Raw genomic sequence first — 17,185 nt, 5'->3', positions numbered from 1 at the left:
AACATATGTATTTTTACAGCAATGATCCTAACTGACAGCTCCTCCTCTCGTCATGTAGAATACAGTTCCAATAATATCTGGTGATTTGATGGTCAACATCTGTGATGCATAAGATTACATCATAGATGTGTTCTGACATATTGCCTTACAGTGAGATACAGTTATTAGCTGCTATAACCAGTGAAAGAATTGATTGCAGTTTGTTCAGCCGTCAAATCTTTTCTTCAATATCAAACAGGATTTCTAGCTAAAAACTGAACATTTAGAAGCTACATTTAATCTCCAAACAGAACTCCCAAGAACACACGCTAATGAGCATCAACTAGCAGCACAATACTTGTGTAATTGGTCACAAAAGGTGAAGGATCTGATGTGCTTTCTCCTCTCGGTTTTGCAAAAGATCAAAGGTGGCATTTAAAGAAACGATCTCTTGTTGATAAGCCGCTCGGGACTGGATGAACTAATTATTCTCTATGATCTGTCCTGGAGTGGCATGCAAAGGCAGCAAAGGCTTCACCTGTAAAGTAGGAGGTGAAGAACTTTCAAGTCTTTTATTCTGTTTGCACCAAACACAAATGAAACAGACGACTGGAAAAGCAGGTCCCAAAAATATATCTCACAAAGGGAGGAGAATATTAATACCTTCAAAGCTTTTCCACTGGAGCTTTGACACTGTTTGTGTACTTATAGATTAAGTACTTGTCGCACCTCAGAAAAAAAACAAATGCGTGGAACCGCCCTAAAATCTCTAAAATGCTGAAAGAAGAAAATTATGAACAAAAATATTAATCCAACTGAGGGATTGTTAACTTTAGGCTGGACTATTCTAATTCGGTTCTATTAGGTCTCTGAAGAGCCTTCAGCCAATCCCAAATCGATTTTAAAATCCTTCATGTTATAGTAAATATAAAAAGCCGAGATGACAGAGGTTCATTAATATCTTTAATACCCCATCAACCATTTTATCCAAGTTCCTCTCAGAGTTCAGGTGTATTTGTGATTCCTTTCTAAACGTGGAAAGAAAGGCAGGACCTTTAGCGACTAGAATTCTTTCCTGTGGAATCAGCCTAAGCTCACCTATTCTCTTGGTGAGCTTTCATTCTGAAATGCATTGAGCGCCACGCTTTTCAGTGTCTAAGGTAGTCTGATAGGGTTCAATAGTTCTTCACATCTGAAACAGGCACAGACAAAAGTGAAATGATGGTGTCAACACTGACATAAGACATGTAACAGATATGTCTGAGAAGGCTTTTTTGCCTTTATCTAAAATAAAATAGTACGTTAGTGTGTAGAGTCAGAAAAATCACAATAAGGCTAAAATATGTGGAGAAGGAATTCTTGACCGAGCGTCAGGAGTGAGAATGTGTTAGTTTAACCTTAGAGCCCACAGGTCATTTAGAACCGTGTGTTCAAATATATTAATTTAAAATGAACTTGTCTTTTTTCCTGTAGTGTGTGCCTTGCCTCTGTGCTCTCTCCTTCTGAGTCTCCCGGCTCCTGTTCTGCAGCGACCTGCTCCAATGTGCACATATTTAGTTTGTTTCTTCGTTACTTTGTTTGCGTTTCCCTCACTTCAGCCATGGAGACAGATGGCTGCCCTCCCTGAATCTGGCTCTGTTGGAGGTGTCCTCATGTTAAAAGGGAATTAGTTCTCTCCAGTATTGTCAGGTGTTGTTGGATTTCTCCCTGTGATATTTTTAAGTTTTTGCCTCAGAGTCTAAAGTACCCACAGTTGACTGATGTTATTGCAAACTAAGAGTATGAATATATATGAATAAAACTGAATTTAACCTATTCAGTAACCTCTGCAATAATGTCTCATTGAAACCCTGTGACAGTAACAACCTCCACATTAAACCTAATATAATATTGTAGGGTGTCATTCCCATGCTAGCTGAATCTAGTTTAAAACTGGCACTAGGTGGGTCATTAATCTAAATTCATAAGATAAGAAACATAACAATGGAATTTAAAAACTAGTTATGACTAAAATGTCTGCTGCTGGCATCAGAAGAAGGTGAAGAGAGGAAAAAAGGGGGGGGAAGACTAAAACAAACCCATGATTCAAAGAAATATTACAAAAGTGGCAAAGGACCTCTAATCTATGAGGACAACTTGAAGGTTTCTTCAGATAGAAAGCACTCGAGGTGACTGTGAGCCACAAACATGTCAGTTCAAAGAGAAATTCATGCAGCGGGGCACTAAACGAAGAACTAAATGGAACCATGAACCATTTCTTGTTCTTTTTCTGACATTTTCAATAGCTCTTCAACTTTCAATGCCAACTAGAACCACTAATTCCAAGTAAACACGCACCTGTAGTTGTAATAGTTCAATGTCGCACTGAACTCACTTAACAAAGCAGCCACTTTGTGTAAGGTCCCAAATTTACCTCCTAAGAAGTGCCGTCAAAAGACAGATTTGATTCATGAACGAGCGCTGATGAGCTTTATTGTTTAAGGAGACAGAGTCACAGATGGGAGATGAGATAATTTAACATAAACTTAATGGCTCCTGATGGAAACTTCTCACTTCTGTCAGCCTCCTGCCAGGTAGGTCAGTAAGTTAACTGGGATTCTGTGTTTTGCTCAAGGGCTCTCCTCTCAGCACGGGGCCGTGAACCCACTCGCACCCCCGCATTAAGCCAAAGTGAACTAAGCTTGTGGCATTTCAGAGGCCCAAGAAACAAATCAGAAATGAGAATGTGAAATAACCCAAAGAACAATGAACACAAAAGCAGATCTCAGTTGTGACTGTTTGTGAGTGTAGATACTTATTTCCCATCTAGGGACAAAACTATGGACACCACAAACTAACTGTTAGGGTTAAGACTGTGCTGTAGAGTCCACACGTATATAGAACATGCATTTATTCATTAGTATAAAGGAGGGACAATGGACTGATTGCTATACTGTCAAAAAAATTACAGGAACACTTTTTAACACGTCTGAGAGTATAACAACAAATCAAATACATTTGTGGGACGTTGATCTGAGCAAGTAGCAGAGGGAAGTGTTGATCTGTTTTTATAAAATTAACAACACCAGCAGTAGAGGGGCAACGATGAGACAACTCCCAGAACAGAAATGATTTTGCAGGTGGACATTGTTCCCCTTCTCATCTTTTCTGTCTGCTTTTCACTAGTTTTGAGGGTCAGTGTCACTACTGGTAGTGGCACAGGTAGTCCAAGAAGGGGGCCTGATGTCATGTAGTTAGCCCTGTGTTCACTGCCCAGCACCTTGGAGCTTGACTGGTATTGCCAGCACCAGAAATGGAAAAGAACCCTGAATATGTGTGACAAACATGAAGGGGTCTGAAGGGCAGTCTTACACTGCCTGTAACATTGTTCAGTATGACTGGTTTGTTGCTGGGGCAGGGGGGCATATCCATGGACCACAGCCTTCTGTAGGGTAGGACACATCTTCATCTCAGCCATATATTTCCTGATACCATTGTTCATATTTTGCACTCTTCCTATTGTAGAGCACTTAATGATATATGGACTGTGTTAACGTTTATTTAGTCTTGCTGCCCGATCAACCAATTTATTAAGATCACACAGCCTCACGGATTCTCTCATTACATACTAGAGGTTGCAGGACGTAGAGAGCAGCTTAAAGCATGAATGCAAACACAAACAAATTGAGATGATTATCACTTCAGGTGCTCATCAAATTTTCAGGCTTCATTAACTGGTAAGTGAATGGTAAACAGACTGGTTCCTATATAGCGCGATTCTACTCTGAGCACTCAAAGCACTTTCCATAACTTGCCTCATTCAACCATTCAGACCCATTCATACAAGCACCTTTCTATGAAAGTGCTTTCTATCTACCATGCACGCACATTCATACACTGATGGATGCATCGGAGCAACATGGGCTTTCTAAATCTAAGCAGGTTGTTTTCTATGTATGTTTTAACTACATTGATTTTTCATGTAATCTATAAATAAAAATAGTCAAATTGTCATTGTAAAGCAGCCACATTCACTGTGTTCACATGCTTTTAGGTCACAAAGTGAAAACAATATGAATATTACAAAGCAAAAGCTCAGAGTGTTTAGACAACAGCTGTTTCCAACTTATGTTTAATTTACCTGAGTTATTATGAGAATCACTGGTAATAACTAACTTTTCTAACTAATCTAACAAAGTCACCCGATGTGCAGTAGAACTAAAAGACACTTAGTTAGAAATTAAATGCAAGGAAAATGTAATTACAATACATTCATTTTCACAAGTTAAAGCATTTCTTATAGTGAACATAAACTAGAAATATATCATACTAATTAAGCCTATGCCTGTGATAAAAATATTTTCTGTGTGTGTGTGTGTGTGTGTGTGTACTTGCAGAAAAATTACGAGGCTACAATGTCGTCCTTAGTCTAAAGTCTGATTTGATATGTACAAAACTATATTCCCTATTAGTTGCTTTATTCAAAAATAGATTTTATTGCTGCAGTTATATTCTCCAGGGTTTATGTCTCTGCACAGCCTAAAATGTACTTCTTAGCATACAGTGATTTGAGGCAAAATGATAAACAGGCCAGAAATGACATTTGCAGTACTCAGACCCCAGTCGACCGCAAACCACCCTCAGGTGTTTGGTACTATAATAATGAATCTTTTTAACTTGCAGTACCATATCTTGGAACTAAAACCTTTCTGCAACAGCAGAAGTGATAGCTAGATTTGAAGAAGCCAGTGAAGAAAAGGAGTTTCCCAGATCAAAGCAGAAATCCTTAAGGAGCGCAAAATTGGTGCAAATTGCTGTGGCATGACTTGAAACTCAACCAACCCAGAGCAGTAAAGAGGGAGAGAAAGCATCATTACATGAAGGAAAGTGGAGAGAGAGAGAGGGGGGAACAGGAAATGTCAATGTGTCTGTATCTGTGTTTGGGATTTGGCTGTTTTGTATTTCTTGTGCTCTCTAGGGTTGAACCGCTACTAAATACAATGAACTGATTCTAAAATGTATGCAAGGCATGCAATATGTTTTTGTAGTGAGTGTGTAAGAGCAGCGTAAAGAGACAGGAGAAAGAGTCTTCCTACCTCGTGCAGTTTCACTCTCACTTTGTTGTAGGCTTTCAGCCAGCGAACTTTGGACGGAGAGCAGGGTGGAGGGCCATCTACGAAGAGACTGAGGACCAAGAAGAGATCAGCTTTTGGACACATAGACAAGACCGAAATCAATCAACATAAAATTAAATGTCTTCTTGGCTAAATCTGGTCAGCCAGTCATATATTTAGTTTAAAAATAATCCCTGAAAATTTGGCTGTTTTTATTCTGGCTGAACTGGTCTCAATTTAGCCCAGTTTGAGCATCGTTTTGGACACTATGTAGTCTTAATACAGATCCAGCAATCCCATCCAGCAAAACTCATTGAAGACAATGTTGCCAGATATATTGGCTGTCTGAAAGATGAAAGGACATCTAGAAAAGTCATAGCTGTAAAGGGTTTGGGTTTGCCTCTGGAAAGGTCATCTTTTCAACAAGTATTTATTGGGTAGGTTGTCGTCACTACTTTGTTACTAAAAGCCAATAATTCCAACTGGTATCTCACAAACTAAATGCTGTGTACAGTGATGGATATTTTGGTTAGGATTACCAGCTCAATTACTTTGAATATTTTTAAAAATGACAATGCAAGACCCACATACCCATTTGTCTGTCTCTTGTTATCGCAGTTGTCCAAGGTTGGTTTAGGAAGGATGTCTGAAGAGTCCTTTAAATCTTTCTTAGAACCAGGCTCTGGCAGTGCATGCACGTCCTTTTCAGCATCGTCCTCTTCTTCCTTGTTCCAGTTGGACGGCTGGTTTTGGAGAGGAGGGCGAGGCTTACTGGGGTGGCAGGACTCTACATGTCGGCGCTCTTCAGGCTCAGAGCTCAGCTGAGAGCTGACTGGGCTGAGGTTGCCTGACGAATCAAAGTGGCTGCTGTCTGGAGGGCTGTAGACAGCAACATCACAATTTAGAATACGGAGGTGATTTAGACAGAAAAATAGTATAAATGTCCAGGTTTTATTCCAAAATCAATATGGAAATCTGCAATTTACAAAATGGTAGTAAGGAACTGATTGATTGTGGACATTTTATTTGCTTTAATACTGAAAAAAAAGTTCAGTTTGCAATGGCAGACATGATTTTGGAATGAAACATTAAAGGATCAAAGGGGAATATAAGGGTCAAAGGACACTCTTTATCATATCACAAAGAATATCACACACAACAAGGAAAACTAAGAGGGTTCAGGAAGATAAGTTGATTAAATACATTTCTGTAATAGTCAGGTCAAGAGAGGTTCCACCAGGATTGCAAAGTTGATGGTCATGACTATGTGACTATCTGCCATCACTGGAAACTTCGTGCATTTTTGGTTGATGTGTCATTTTTACTAATTTTGCAGTCTGCTTCTCCTTGTTCTGCATGTTGCTATCTTTTCTGACACCACCACTTGTTAAAAATTGTGCACAACTTTTAAGAGCATGTGCAAGTTTAAAGCAATGTTGGCATGTTAGTAAAGAAAAAGTTAACCTGTTTAAGTAATAGGGATAAAACTGATAAATCTCATAAGTCATCGACTCAGGGGCTGGAAGACTGAGACTCCTGGCTCTGTGCTTTAACTTGCACGATTTACTTTCTGTTGGGTGTGGGCCAAACCACTTCTCCTTGCTCCTTTTATTCCAGAGTCCAGCCTGCCTCTACTGTGTACGCTGTAATGCCATGATAAATCTATCAGTTTGATTCATATAAACAAATTGGCTAAGGCTTGGAAATAATTCAGAGAACTGCAGGGGACAGAGGAGGGAGGGGCTTTTTAACCACCTCACCAGTGGAAAGGTAATAAATAAGAGCCGCCGGTTTCGTCATTCATTTTGCTTCCATCACTGTCACAAAAGCTATTACTGAGGTGGTGTAAGCACAAAATAGCTGCAGTACATTTACACTTGATGGTTAGCACTTTCTAAACATGTTATCATTTCCTGTGCCTCGATCATGTCAGATATCTGGTAACTGGTTTCCATGTATGGCTATGGAGCCATACAAGAGTTGCAGAATGAGAATGGGACTGGAGTGTCCTAATGAAAACTAATTAGGGAAAAGGGGGGAAAATGGGAAAAGAAAAGCGGGAAAAGGGCTGTACATTTATCTATGCTAGCATGATAAATGAAGAATGCCATTTATCATGTACATTGCACTAGCCTTTTCATAGCTTCCTTCGTTAACTGTTCCTTTGGTTGATCCATTTCCAGTTCTGCATGCACGACATCAGGTGCGTTTACTTCACTCTTATCTAACTCACATGGGGTGACCATTAACTGAGGTGTATCCAAACTTTCTATTTGGGAAACAGAGTGCGAAGGAACACCAGACAGAGGTGACTGTGCTAAGCTGTCACAGCTTCCTGTTTTTGAAGTTTCTGTTGGTCCTTCTGTATCACTGCCATCTTCACTTTCAGTTTCTCCAGAACCTGGGGAAGGTTGATCAGGTTCTGGATCGTCACATTCAGTAGGTTTTGGAGTTTCAGACTGAGGCTCTACGCTGACCACAGGAGGGGTGGATTCAGGTCTGGGAGAGTCAGAGTTACCAAACATTGAGGTAAGTTTCATGCCGAACACAGATGAAACAGATGCTTCCTCCTTTCCAGTTGACTTTTCATCATGGAAAATACCAGCTGAAAGGCTTTTAAAACCAGAAAATAGACCACCATCAGTTTGTTGTGTCTGAGGTGCCTTTGAAGCAGTGGCTGGAGATGTTGAGGTGGAGAAAAGGGATCCAATCGATGATGTACCTTCAGCAGCTACAGACAAAAAGCCTAATTTTGGGGCAGTGAGACCTGGAATTTCAAAGATGCCCTTGTTTTCTGGAGCTGTGGGGGGTGGTGCTGCTTTGTCAGACACTGCAGTAACTGGCCCTTCTGAATGCTCTACATGTTCATCATCCCCTGATTGTTTCTCAGTAGTTTGAATAATAGATTCAGTGAGAGAATTTCCTTCTGCTTCCGTTTCTTTTTGTTCCGTCTCCTCCACCAAACCTTTTTCAGGAAGTTCAGATTCTGTGCTCTTGACATGTCCATCTTCAGATAAAGGTATCTCTGGTTTTTCAGTGATTGCACAGTCTGTCACACTAGCAGAAAGCTCATCAGGTCTACACTGTGTACCAGACTGTTGAGTTTCCTCAGGTTTTGTTGTCTCGGGACCTTTGAACATACCAAGTAAGTCACTTGTAAGAGATTCTGAAGCAATACTACTTGGAAGGCCAAAAAATGAGCTTTTCTGTTGTTGCTGTTGCTGTTGATGTTGCGGTTGTGGTGGTGGCTGACGAGGCGCAGGTGATGAACCAAAAAGTGAGGCAGCTGAACTTGAAAAAAATCCACCAACAGTTGGTGATTTACTTTGTGTATTTGGGGCAGAGAACATAGACATAAACCCAGAAAATGGAGCTGGTTCAGGTGGCTTTTGTGGCCCTGGCTGTCTTGGACCAGCCATTCTTGGCCCACTCATTCGTGGTGCTCCCATTCGCGGCCCACCCATTCTTGGTACTCCCATTCTTTGGACTTGTGGACCAAGAGGCCTGGTCATACCCGGCCTAGGTTGTTGTTGTGGTGGAGGAGTTGAAGGAGCAAGAGGTGGAATTGAGTTGGTACCAATGGTTTTTTCTTCATTTGTTGAAGAGGCCACTCCTGCCAAAGGTGAACTTTCAGATACCTTTTCTGCAGGTTCTGTAGTAGCATGCTCTAATTCTGCCTCAGTTATTTCTTTTATTGTCTCACTAGATGCGATTTTTGAGTCTTCTTGGACAGCTTTTTCAGAATCTGAAACTGCAGTAACTACAGACTCTGCAGTAACGGTTTCTGGTTTTTGTACCACAGAATCAACTACATTGGTATGTTCAGTGGATTTTTCCTCATCTGTCATTACCTTTTGTTCATCAGCAACTTTTTCCAGCTCACTAGTTAATTTTTCTATAACTGCCTTTACTGTATTTTCTTCACTAGCATCTTCTGAAGTGTGCTCAGTTGATTCTTCTATTTCCAGAACAGCTTTTTGTTCAAAGCTGTCAACTTTCAAAGGCTCTTCAGTTAGTTTTTCTACATCTGCAACTACTGTCTTTTTTTCTGCAGCAACTTTCAAAGCCTCCTCAGATGTTTTTTCTATACCTGTAACACTAGTTTCATCTTCATCAGCAACCTTCAGTAGCTCCTCACTTGGTTTTTCAATCTCTGAAATTGCTAGCTCTGCATTAGTAACAGCCTTATCGTCAACTTTATTTGAACTTGGGTTCTTGTCGGTAGACTCACTAGAAACTTGCAATGCCATTTGCATAGTGTCATTTTTCTCTGAAAGACTTTTGATATCAGCTGTCTCTGCTTCGTCACCTGTGGACTTACTTTCGTCTTTCAAGCTATCAAGTTCTGATTCTGCAAATTTTCTCTCAACATCTACGCTGTCTTTTATCTCTTTATTTTCTTTTTCAGTTTCCGACTCTGCCTGACAAACTTGTTTTTCAGCCTCCACAAGTGTCTCTTTAGAAGTCGTGACATGAGTGTCCACAGTGGAAGCTTTAACCGTGTCTGATGCGTTTTCATCAAAGGGCAATTTCTGTTGTATTGTGGTTTTATTTTCTATATCTCGATCTGTCGAGGGAACAGACATTTTCGTAACATTTTGATCGATGTCTGCAGTTGAGTCTTTGACATCTTGGCATGCCTGTTCTATTTGAGATTCCATCCGAATTGACGATGTAGAAAGAAGCTCTGGGGATATAATTTTTTTGTTCTCAACACAGTCACTCCTTTCTTGTTCTGAGTCATCCTTTGTGCCTTGAGGTTTCACTTGTTCTGAGGCAATTTCCTCCTTATCTGATGATACAGAAAGAGGCTCTGGAGAGACACTTTTTATCTTCTCAACGTGGTCATTCTTTCCTTCTTCCAAGTTATCCTTTGTGTCTGGAGGTTTGACTAGTTCTGAAACAATCTCTTCCTTTACAAAAGCAGTTGTTTCAAGACCAAACCCAGTTTTAGATTTGTTACTATCAGAACTCCCACCAAGTGAAAACACAGAGGAAACTTTGAAACCTTCTGATTCAGGTGGTTTAGAAACTGGTAATTGTGCTTCTGATGCTTGTTGGCTTTGTCCACCAAACATCGAAAACAGTCCTTTTCCTGTTATCTCTGAACTGCTGGGTCTTGGTGGTGTAACAGTTGGCCCAGGTGGGCGTACTCTAGGACTAGTTTGAGACTGGGCACCAAGACCACCAAACTTTGAAAACAAACCTGCTCCAGGGGTTTCTTTATTTGTAGTAGAACCAGGGAGTATGCCACCAAATATAGAAGATCCAGTAGAAGGTGCCCTTGGTGTAGCACTACCCATAGGTTGACCTCTGGGACTGGGTGGTTGCTGAGGTGCAGATGAACCAAACATGGAAAACAGACCCTTTCCTGGAGGTTCTTTGGGTGGAGGACCTCTAGGTCGCACACTTCCAACAGTTGGACCTCTTGGAGCAGGTGATGCTTGACTACTGGCTCCACCAAACATGGAGAATAAACCTTTTCCCTGTGGCTCTTGTGGCGTTGGTGTTGTTTCTTTGGATCCAGGTGAAGATGGGGTACTTGACCCACCAAACATTGAAAGCAATCCTGTCCCAGGAGCGTCTTTGGCAGATGAGCCAGGAAGAATACCACCAAGTAATGATATACCAGGGGAGGAAGTCTGCTGTGAGTTTGGAGTAGAGCCACTAAATAAAGAAAATAATCCTTTACCTGCTTGTTCATCCTCAGGTTGATCAACCTTGCCAGCAGAACTGTCCTCCTTGGAAACTATTATTTCCTCTGTGAGAGGTTTGACAGGACTGGGCTTAGGTTCAGACAAGGAGACATCCCTTTGAGTTTCATCATAAAGTGGTTGGACTTTTTCAGGCAATTTTGCATCTGAGACTGAAGGTAATTCTTCTGGTGACACATTTTCATGTGACTGTACTCCTTCAGACAGTACGATTTCTGAAGATGTGCTCTCCCTCTTATTAGCTAGAGCGTCAAGTGTTTCAGGAGCATTGGAGGATTTTATTACTGAAGTTGTATTGCCAATCTGGCCAGCCAGATCACCGAGTTGTTCAACCACATCAAGTGTTGTATTGTCTGGAACTGATAATTTTGCATCCTTGGAAGTCAGTTCAGTTTGTGGCTCGTTGGCTTCAGTACTCTCTGATATTCCTTCAGCTCTAGAGAGCACATCATCTGTAGTTGAACATTTTTCAGTCATGATGTGCTGTGAGTCTCTCTCTGCAAGAGTACTACTTTCTGCAGTCAGTATAAGTGGCATTTCTGGTGAAGAGGTCTTGATTTGTTCTAATTCAGTGGATAGCTCTGTGCTACATATTTCTGTAGCTCTAGCCTCCTTAGATATCTCAGACTCTGAAACAGAATAAGGTAAAGAATCTTTATATTCTACATCGGGAGCAGTTTCTTTAGAAACACTGGCCTCTGGGATTTCAGGCGTGCTACATTCACTAAACTCATGCTCATTTGTCTCTTCTTCTGGTGAACTTGCTGCCGAGACAAAAATATGGGGCAGCCTGATATAAGGTTTTTGGTCACCTGGTTCAATTTGTGTCTCAGGTATTTCAGAGCCAATGCCAATGTAAATTGACTTTTGATGTTGACTTTTATCCTGTGATCCATTAGACAAAGAATTTTCACCACACTCAGTATTGCCATCGGAAGACTCTGTGGCTACAGTTTGTTTGGAATGCTCTAGAATCTCATGCATAGATATGTCTGATTCTGGTACAAACATTTTATCCGTGATGACAGAACCCTCTTTGCCACCTGCTTCTGATGTAACTTCTGACGGTGTTTGCGAAGGTTCTGCTGAACTGTCAAAACTCAGAATTCCCTTGGGTGGCATGGTATCTGATGGCTTTGTTAGTACCTTTTCAGGAAAAGGCCTTTCTTTATCTTGTTTTTCTTTCTCTGGGATTGCATTTAGCATTGGCGGTGGTTGCTGATATTCTTGAGAAAGAGATGAAGGCAAACCATGTACTGGCAACTCACTGATGTTGGAAACCATAGGCAGTATCACTGGTGACGTTTCAGAGCTTATATCACTTAAAATGGAATCGTTGTTTCTGTGTTCAGATTTGCTTATTAGTGATTGGGTCGGATCCAGCTCTGTCCGTAGGGCTGCAGATTGATCCTTTGTTGATTCAGATGAAAAGGAAGAAGTTACTTTATCTTTAACCACCACTGATCTAGAGTCTTCAAAAGATTTTGTTTGTGTAACTGGATAGGTAATTTCTTTCCTGTTTGATATGTCATTATTTTCACTGGTCAATCTAGAACCAAAGTTAGCTTGGTCAGTAACAGGCAGAGAACTTGACACAATAAGACTTTGTGAGCTTAAAGCAGTTTTTCCTTGAAGCCCAGCAGGGGTTACTGGGGGGGTGGTCTGCTTAATATCAGCTGTCACCTGTGTTCCAGTAAATTGCGTCCTTTGGTCCTCGGATGTAGACATAAGCTGGTGGGACGGAGCAGCAGCTGGCATTGTACTGGCAGATGGTTGCGATCCAGCACCGCTGAATAATGAAATCAAACCCTTAACAGAGGTAGACCTTGCTGCTGTCACAGATACCTCTGGTTGTTGCAATTGAGCCCCAAAGTCTTGGTTAGGAAAGCTACTCTTTAATGGTTGTGCACGCACAGGATCACATTTTGTAGACTGTTGGGATATAGATGTGCTAATGTTCAAAGATTCAGTTGGTGTGGAATATTGTTGGACAGTGACATGTGTTTGAGTTTGAGTAGACTGTTTTGATAGTTCAAGAGATCCTGTCACAGATGCCTCTGGTTGTTGCAATTCAGCCCCAAAGTTCTGGTTAGGAAAGTTGCTCTTTAATGGTTGTACAGGTAGTGGATCACATTTTGTGGATGGTTGGGATACAGATGTGCTTACTTTTAAAGGTACGGTTGGTGTGGAATACTGCTTATAAGTGACAGGGGTTTGGTATTGACTAGAATGTTTTGACAGTTCAAGAGGTCCTTTTGAAAAATCTTCTGTTGCCATACTTTGTACAGGTTGTATGCCAGAAGACTGTGGAGAAGGTTCAGGTCTAGGCCTACCATCTGGTTGCTGACTAAGTGAAAGATTATGAACATTGTGTGTGGTGGGATCATTTTGGATTGTACCATACAGTTGATGGGTAGATGCAGAAGGCAATGCATGTCCATTACTTGATACTATTTCACTGTTTGGCAGGATTTCTTCAGTGCTCTCATAGCTGTCCACAGTTGCCTGCTTAATAAGAATTTTGGGTCTAGATAAAATGTCAAACTGAACACTTGGATCATGTCTTTCCACCTTTAAAGGTATTGGCTGAGATGTAACAATTGCTGGAGTCCAACCAGTTTTAGCACCAGAATGTTGATATTGGTGTTGCACAGCTGAATGTTGGGTTTGCTGCTGCTGAGACAGTGGATCATGTTTTTTGTAATCAACATTTGCACAACTGAGCGGTTGATATGCATTGTTTAGTGAAGATCTCTTGGGTTCCTCTATAGCCTGAGGAGGCTGTGTCTTCATTTGAACAGGTACAGGAGATAACACTGAAGTAGTCAATGACTCAGAGTTTATTCCTGTTCCCAACTGCCATCTAGAATTTATTCCAGGTTGGATGGTAGAGTTTTTATCAGGTAAATATTCCCTGTATTGCAAAGGCTTCTGAGTATCTTCTCTGATATCTTCAGTACTGGCTGCAGGTGTGTATGGTTGGTGGCAGTAGATACTATTTTGAGATTGTGACGAAATATAAGAAGAAGAAAAATCCTTTGTATTTTGATCTCTAACAACTGTGATTTTGTTTTGAAGATCTACAGTTAGGTTCACAATACCATCTGGTGTTTCCCTTTCTAACGGCCTTTCGGTTTTCCTTCTTTCAAACATTTCTTTTTTTGCTTTAACATTTGAAAAGTTCATGGGCTCTTCAGCTTTTGGCTCAATTTGATTACTTAAAGCACTAGGCTTTAGGCTGTCTTTTGCTGAGAAGTTCACTGGTTTATTTTGTTGCCACATGTCCTTAGAGATGGCATTTGGCCCAGAAAATACATCATTACATTGGTAGGGAAATATGTTTGTGTGCAATGTCTCAGTTTTGCTGATTCTACTCAAAACTTGTCTTCCTTGTTGATTTGCAGATTGTGTCACTATAAGTGGTACACCAACAGAACCATTTCTTATCATATTTGCCTTGTTTTTGATCAGTGGCACAACTCCAGTTGACAAGGTATCAGGCACTGTTTCAGACCATTTCTCCTGTGGTTTTGGAGACATGTCTAGGTAGCTTTTGATAGAATTAGCAGGTGCAGATATTTCTTGACATCCACTTTGAACATATCCTTGTTGTATTGGCACCTGTGAGCCAGCCACTGTTGGCTGCCTTTTAGTTTGTATCTGAGATAGGTGGGTTTCCACAATTAGTGGTACACCAACAGAATCCCCTTGTGAATATGAAAAGCCTGACGGTCTTATCCTTACCAGTGATACTGGATCTGAATAGTTTACCATCGCATCTGATTTACCTGTCTTTGTTGACATATCGATTGTGCTTTTAATAGAGTTTGCTGGAGATGTAGCAGGTGATTTCATTTGGGTAATGACTGATAGCTGTGAAGTTATCTGATTTGAATGGAGAAAGGCCTCAGATTTTCTGTGCCATGGTTGTTGACACAGAATAGAACCTGAGTGATTTTGAAGCTTATTCATATCTGTTTGCTGGGCATTTGCATTTGAACTTCTTAAGTTACCAAGAGGTACTTCAGATGGGCTATCAACAACTAATGGTATGCCAACAGAATTATTTCGTACAAATTCATGTGCACTTGGCTTGCTTCTTGTTAGTGGTAGAGCTTCAGAAAGAGTATCATTCGTTCCCACTTCTAGATGTGCCTCCTTAAATTTGGCAGAAGATTTAGAAGTCATGTCTAGTGTGGCCTTAACTGCATTGGCTGGTGCTGTGGCTTGACAGAGTGTTTTGCCAGTTTCAAGAGATTCTGTAAACTGTCCAAGAAGAGGTCGCTGCCTTGGTAATGATATCCTCCTATCACCACATAAAGTCTCCTCTTTTGTGTTAGAAGATCTTATTTGAATCGTTCCAACAGTAAGAGGAAGCTTTTTCTCAACAGGAACGGAATTAGTATACTCTATTGTTTGTTCCGTTGGCTCTTGAAATTCTGCCTTATTTGACAAGTCAATGGATTCGTGACAACTGAGACTTTTGTCTGTCTTTTCAGAAGGTAATGTTTTTCTCTTTGTCAGTGGCAGTGCCTCACAGATAGGAACAGTTGGCACAACAGTTTGCTGAGTCTGCTGGGTTGTTTTCTTTTTAGACATATCTAATGTAGGTTTAATTGAGTTTGCTGGTGAAGTGTTCTTCTGATATTGCTCAGCTGTTCCATTAGACTGATAAGGAGGAGTTGTGGATATCTGTGGGCTCAGCTGCATTTGCAGGCCCACACCAACAGAGCAATTTGGTTGTGGTTCCTGAGTAGCTACTTGTTTTCTGAAAATTGGGCTTAATAGTGGTGAGGTACATACAGGTTGTGCTGATTTCATTTTTGCAGTTTGTTTAAGACCACTATTGAGGCCAGAGGCTTTACTAGAAACATCAGTAACTGAAGAGCTAACACTACTGTGAGAACTCTCTGACAATTTGGAGGTAGAAGACGGCTTGGGTGAATTGTCTGCTTCAACTTTAGTGCAGTTTGTCTCAGTCATTATATGGGTACTCTGAGAGCCTGGGAGCATTTGGATATGAACTACAGAAGTTACATGGCTGGTTGTAACTTCTGGCCTGGACAATCTTCTCTCTGATTTCTTGTGAGGATCAGCATGCCTGTGATCAGTCTGAGAACATGTTGGACTTTGCTGTAATGTGTTCATAGTGCCATATTCTGAATCAGGCCATTCAACTTCATCGTCCTCAGTTTGTTTGGTAAGATCTACAGCAATGGTAGTCTGGCCAGTCAAGTCAGTGTTCGCCTGAGTATCAATGGACTGTTTCTCTTTTAATCTTTTTAACTTGTACTTTGTGAAGTCAACAACTTCAATTCTCTGTGCAGACTTTACTCTGTCATCGGTTGCACCTTTTTGTTTGACATTTTTGATTTGTTTCATTGTGGCAGAACAGTCTATGACTTTATTGCATATTTGAGAGCTGGCAGTGGTTAAAAGTGATGTCCGATTTCTATTGTAAAGGTAAGCTTCACTGTATGTATCCGAGCTGTCATTTAAAATATGTAACTGGGGTGTAAGTTGCTGAGAGGATTTTTGTGGTTGATTTTGAGACAGGGAAGCACTTTCATCAGTTGCTAAAGAACTGTTCACGTTGCTAATGCTAGACATCCCAGTGACTGTGATTTGATTTGGTTGTGATAATACTCTGGGTCTCTCTGCTTGAGAGGGCTGTCTTGCAAGCCTATGTCGCTGTGGTGAAACTGAAGGTACAGTTGAGGTAGATGTCGTGGATGAAATCTTAATAGAAACTGCCTGTGATGGAGATGCTGCAGAGCTGACACCTGTACTAACAGCTGGTGGTGTCGGGAGTTTCCTTCCTGAATGCACAGGTCCTGGTATTTTTTGAGCTGATGGGCTCCCTGAAAGAATCCTTGATGTCTCTGAAACCTTGTTAGACACTGGTGGTGATGTAGCAGGTGTTGATGACTGTATTCTAGTTTTACTTGTATCAGTCTTGGAAAGCCTTTTAACAGCTTCTCCAGCAGCTGAAACTATAGAGCTTGACTTTTGTCTTGGTGGTTCTGCAAGTACATCCTCTGCAGGTGCAATCCTGATTTCAGGAATTTGGGAGTGTCTATTTGGAAAGATTTGTGTTGAACGATACCTTGGAGAATGTGCTGATGAGGTTGTATTTACATCTGCTATTGCCTGATTCTTCCAATATGGCCCTCCATGTCCACCTTTCAGTGACTTTAAAGTCATATCAGCGGCCTCTATTGGTTCCTCTTGATGGTCATGAGTATTTTGTAACGATTCTACATTGATCTTTTTTAGCTTGTACACAGAAAAGTCTACAGGTTGTTCTGCTTGGGAAGATAGCGATTCCTGAAACATTTGAGAAAAGCTTTCCAAATTCATGTTCATTATTTTCTCACCCTTTTTGAGTGCAGAGGTTAG

General features: G+C 40.9%; 1 protein-coding gene across 1 annotated transcript in view; it reads right to left on the bottom strand.

The window, feature by feature from the left end:
* Positions 1–1,165: 1,165 nt before the first annotated feature.
* LOC146621839 (protein unc-13 homolog B-like) overlaps positions 1,166–17,185 on the bottom strand; it is an 89,713-nt gene continuing 73,693 nt past the window's right edge. The window contains exons 10-12 of the mRNA XM_085368580.1: positions 5,664–5,951; positions 5,055–5,142; positions 1,166–1,171 (exon numbers count right to left, since the gene is read on the bottom strand). Of these exons, the coding sequence (XP_085224706.1) occupies positions 1,166–1,171; positions 5,055–5,142; positions 5,664–5,951 (382 nt within the window). The remainder of the gene's footprint in view (positions 1,172–5,054; positions 5,143–5,663; positions 5,952–17,185) is intronic.

This window comes from Diplotaxodon limnothrissa, linkage group LG12 (assembly GCF_057381915.1).
Source record: "Diplotaxodon limnothrissa isolate DT_005_m linkage group LG12, D_limnothrissa_male_GT1.1, whole genome shotgun sequence".
NCBI lineage: Eukaryota > Metazoa > Chordata > Actinopteri > Cichliformes > Cichlidae > Diplotaxodon > Diplotaxodon limnothrissa.
Note: the sequence above shows the minus strand (reverse complement) of the source record. Positions and strands in the feature narration are given on the sequence as shown.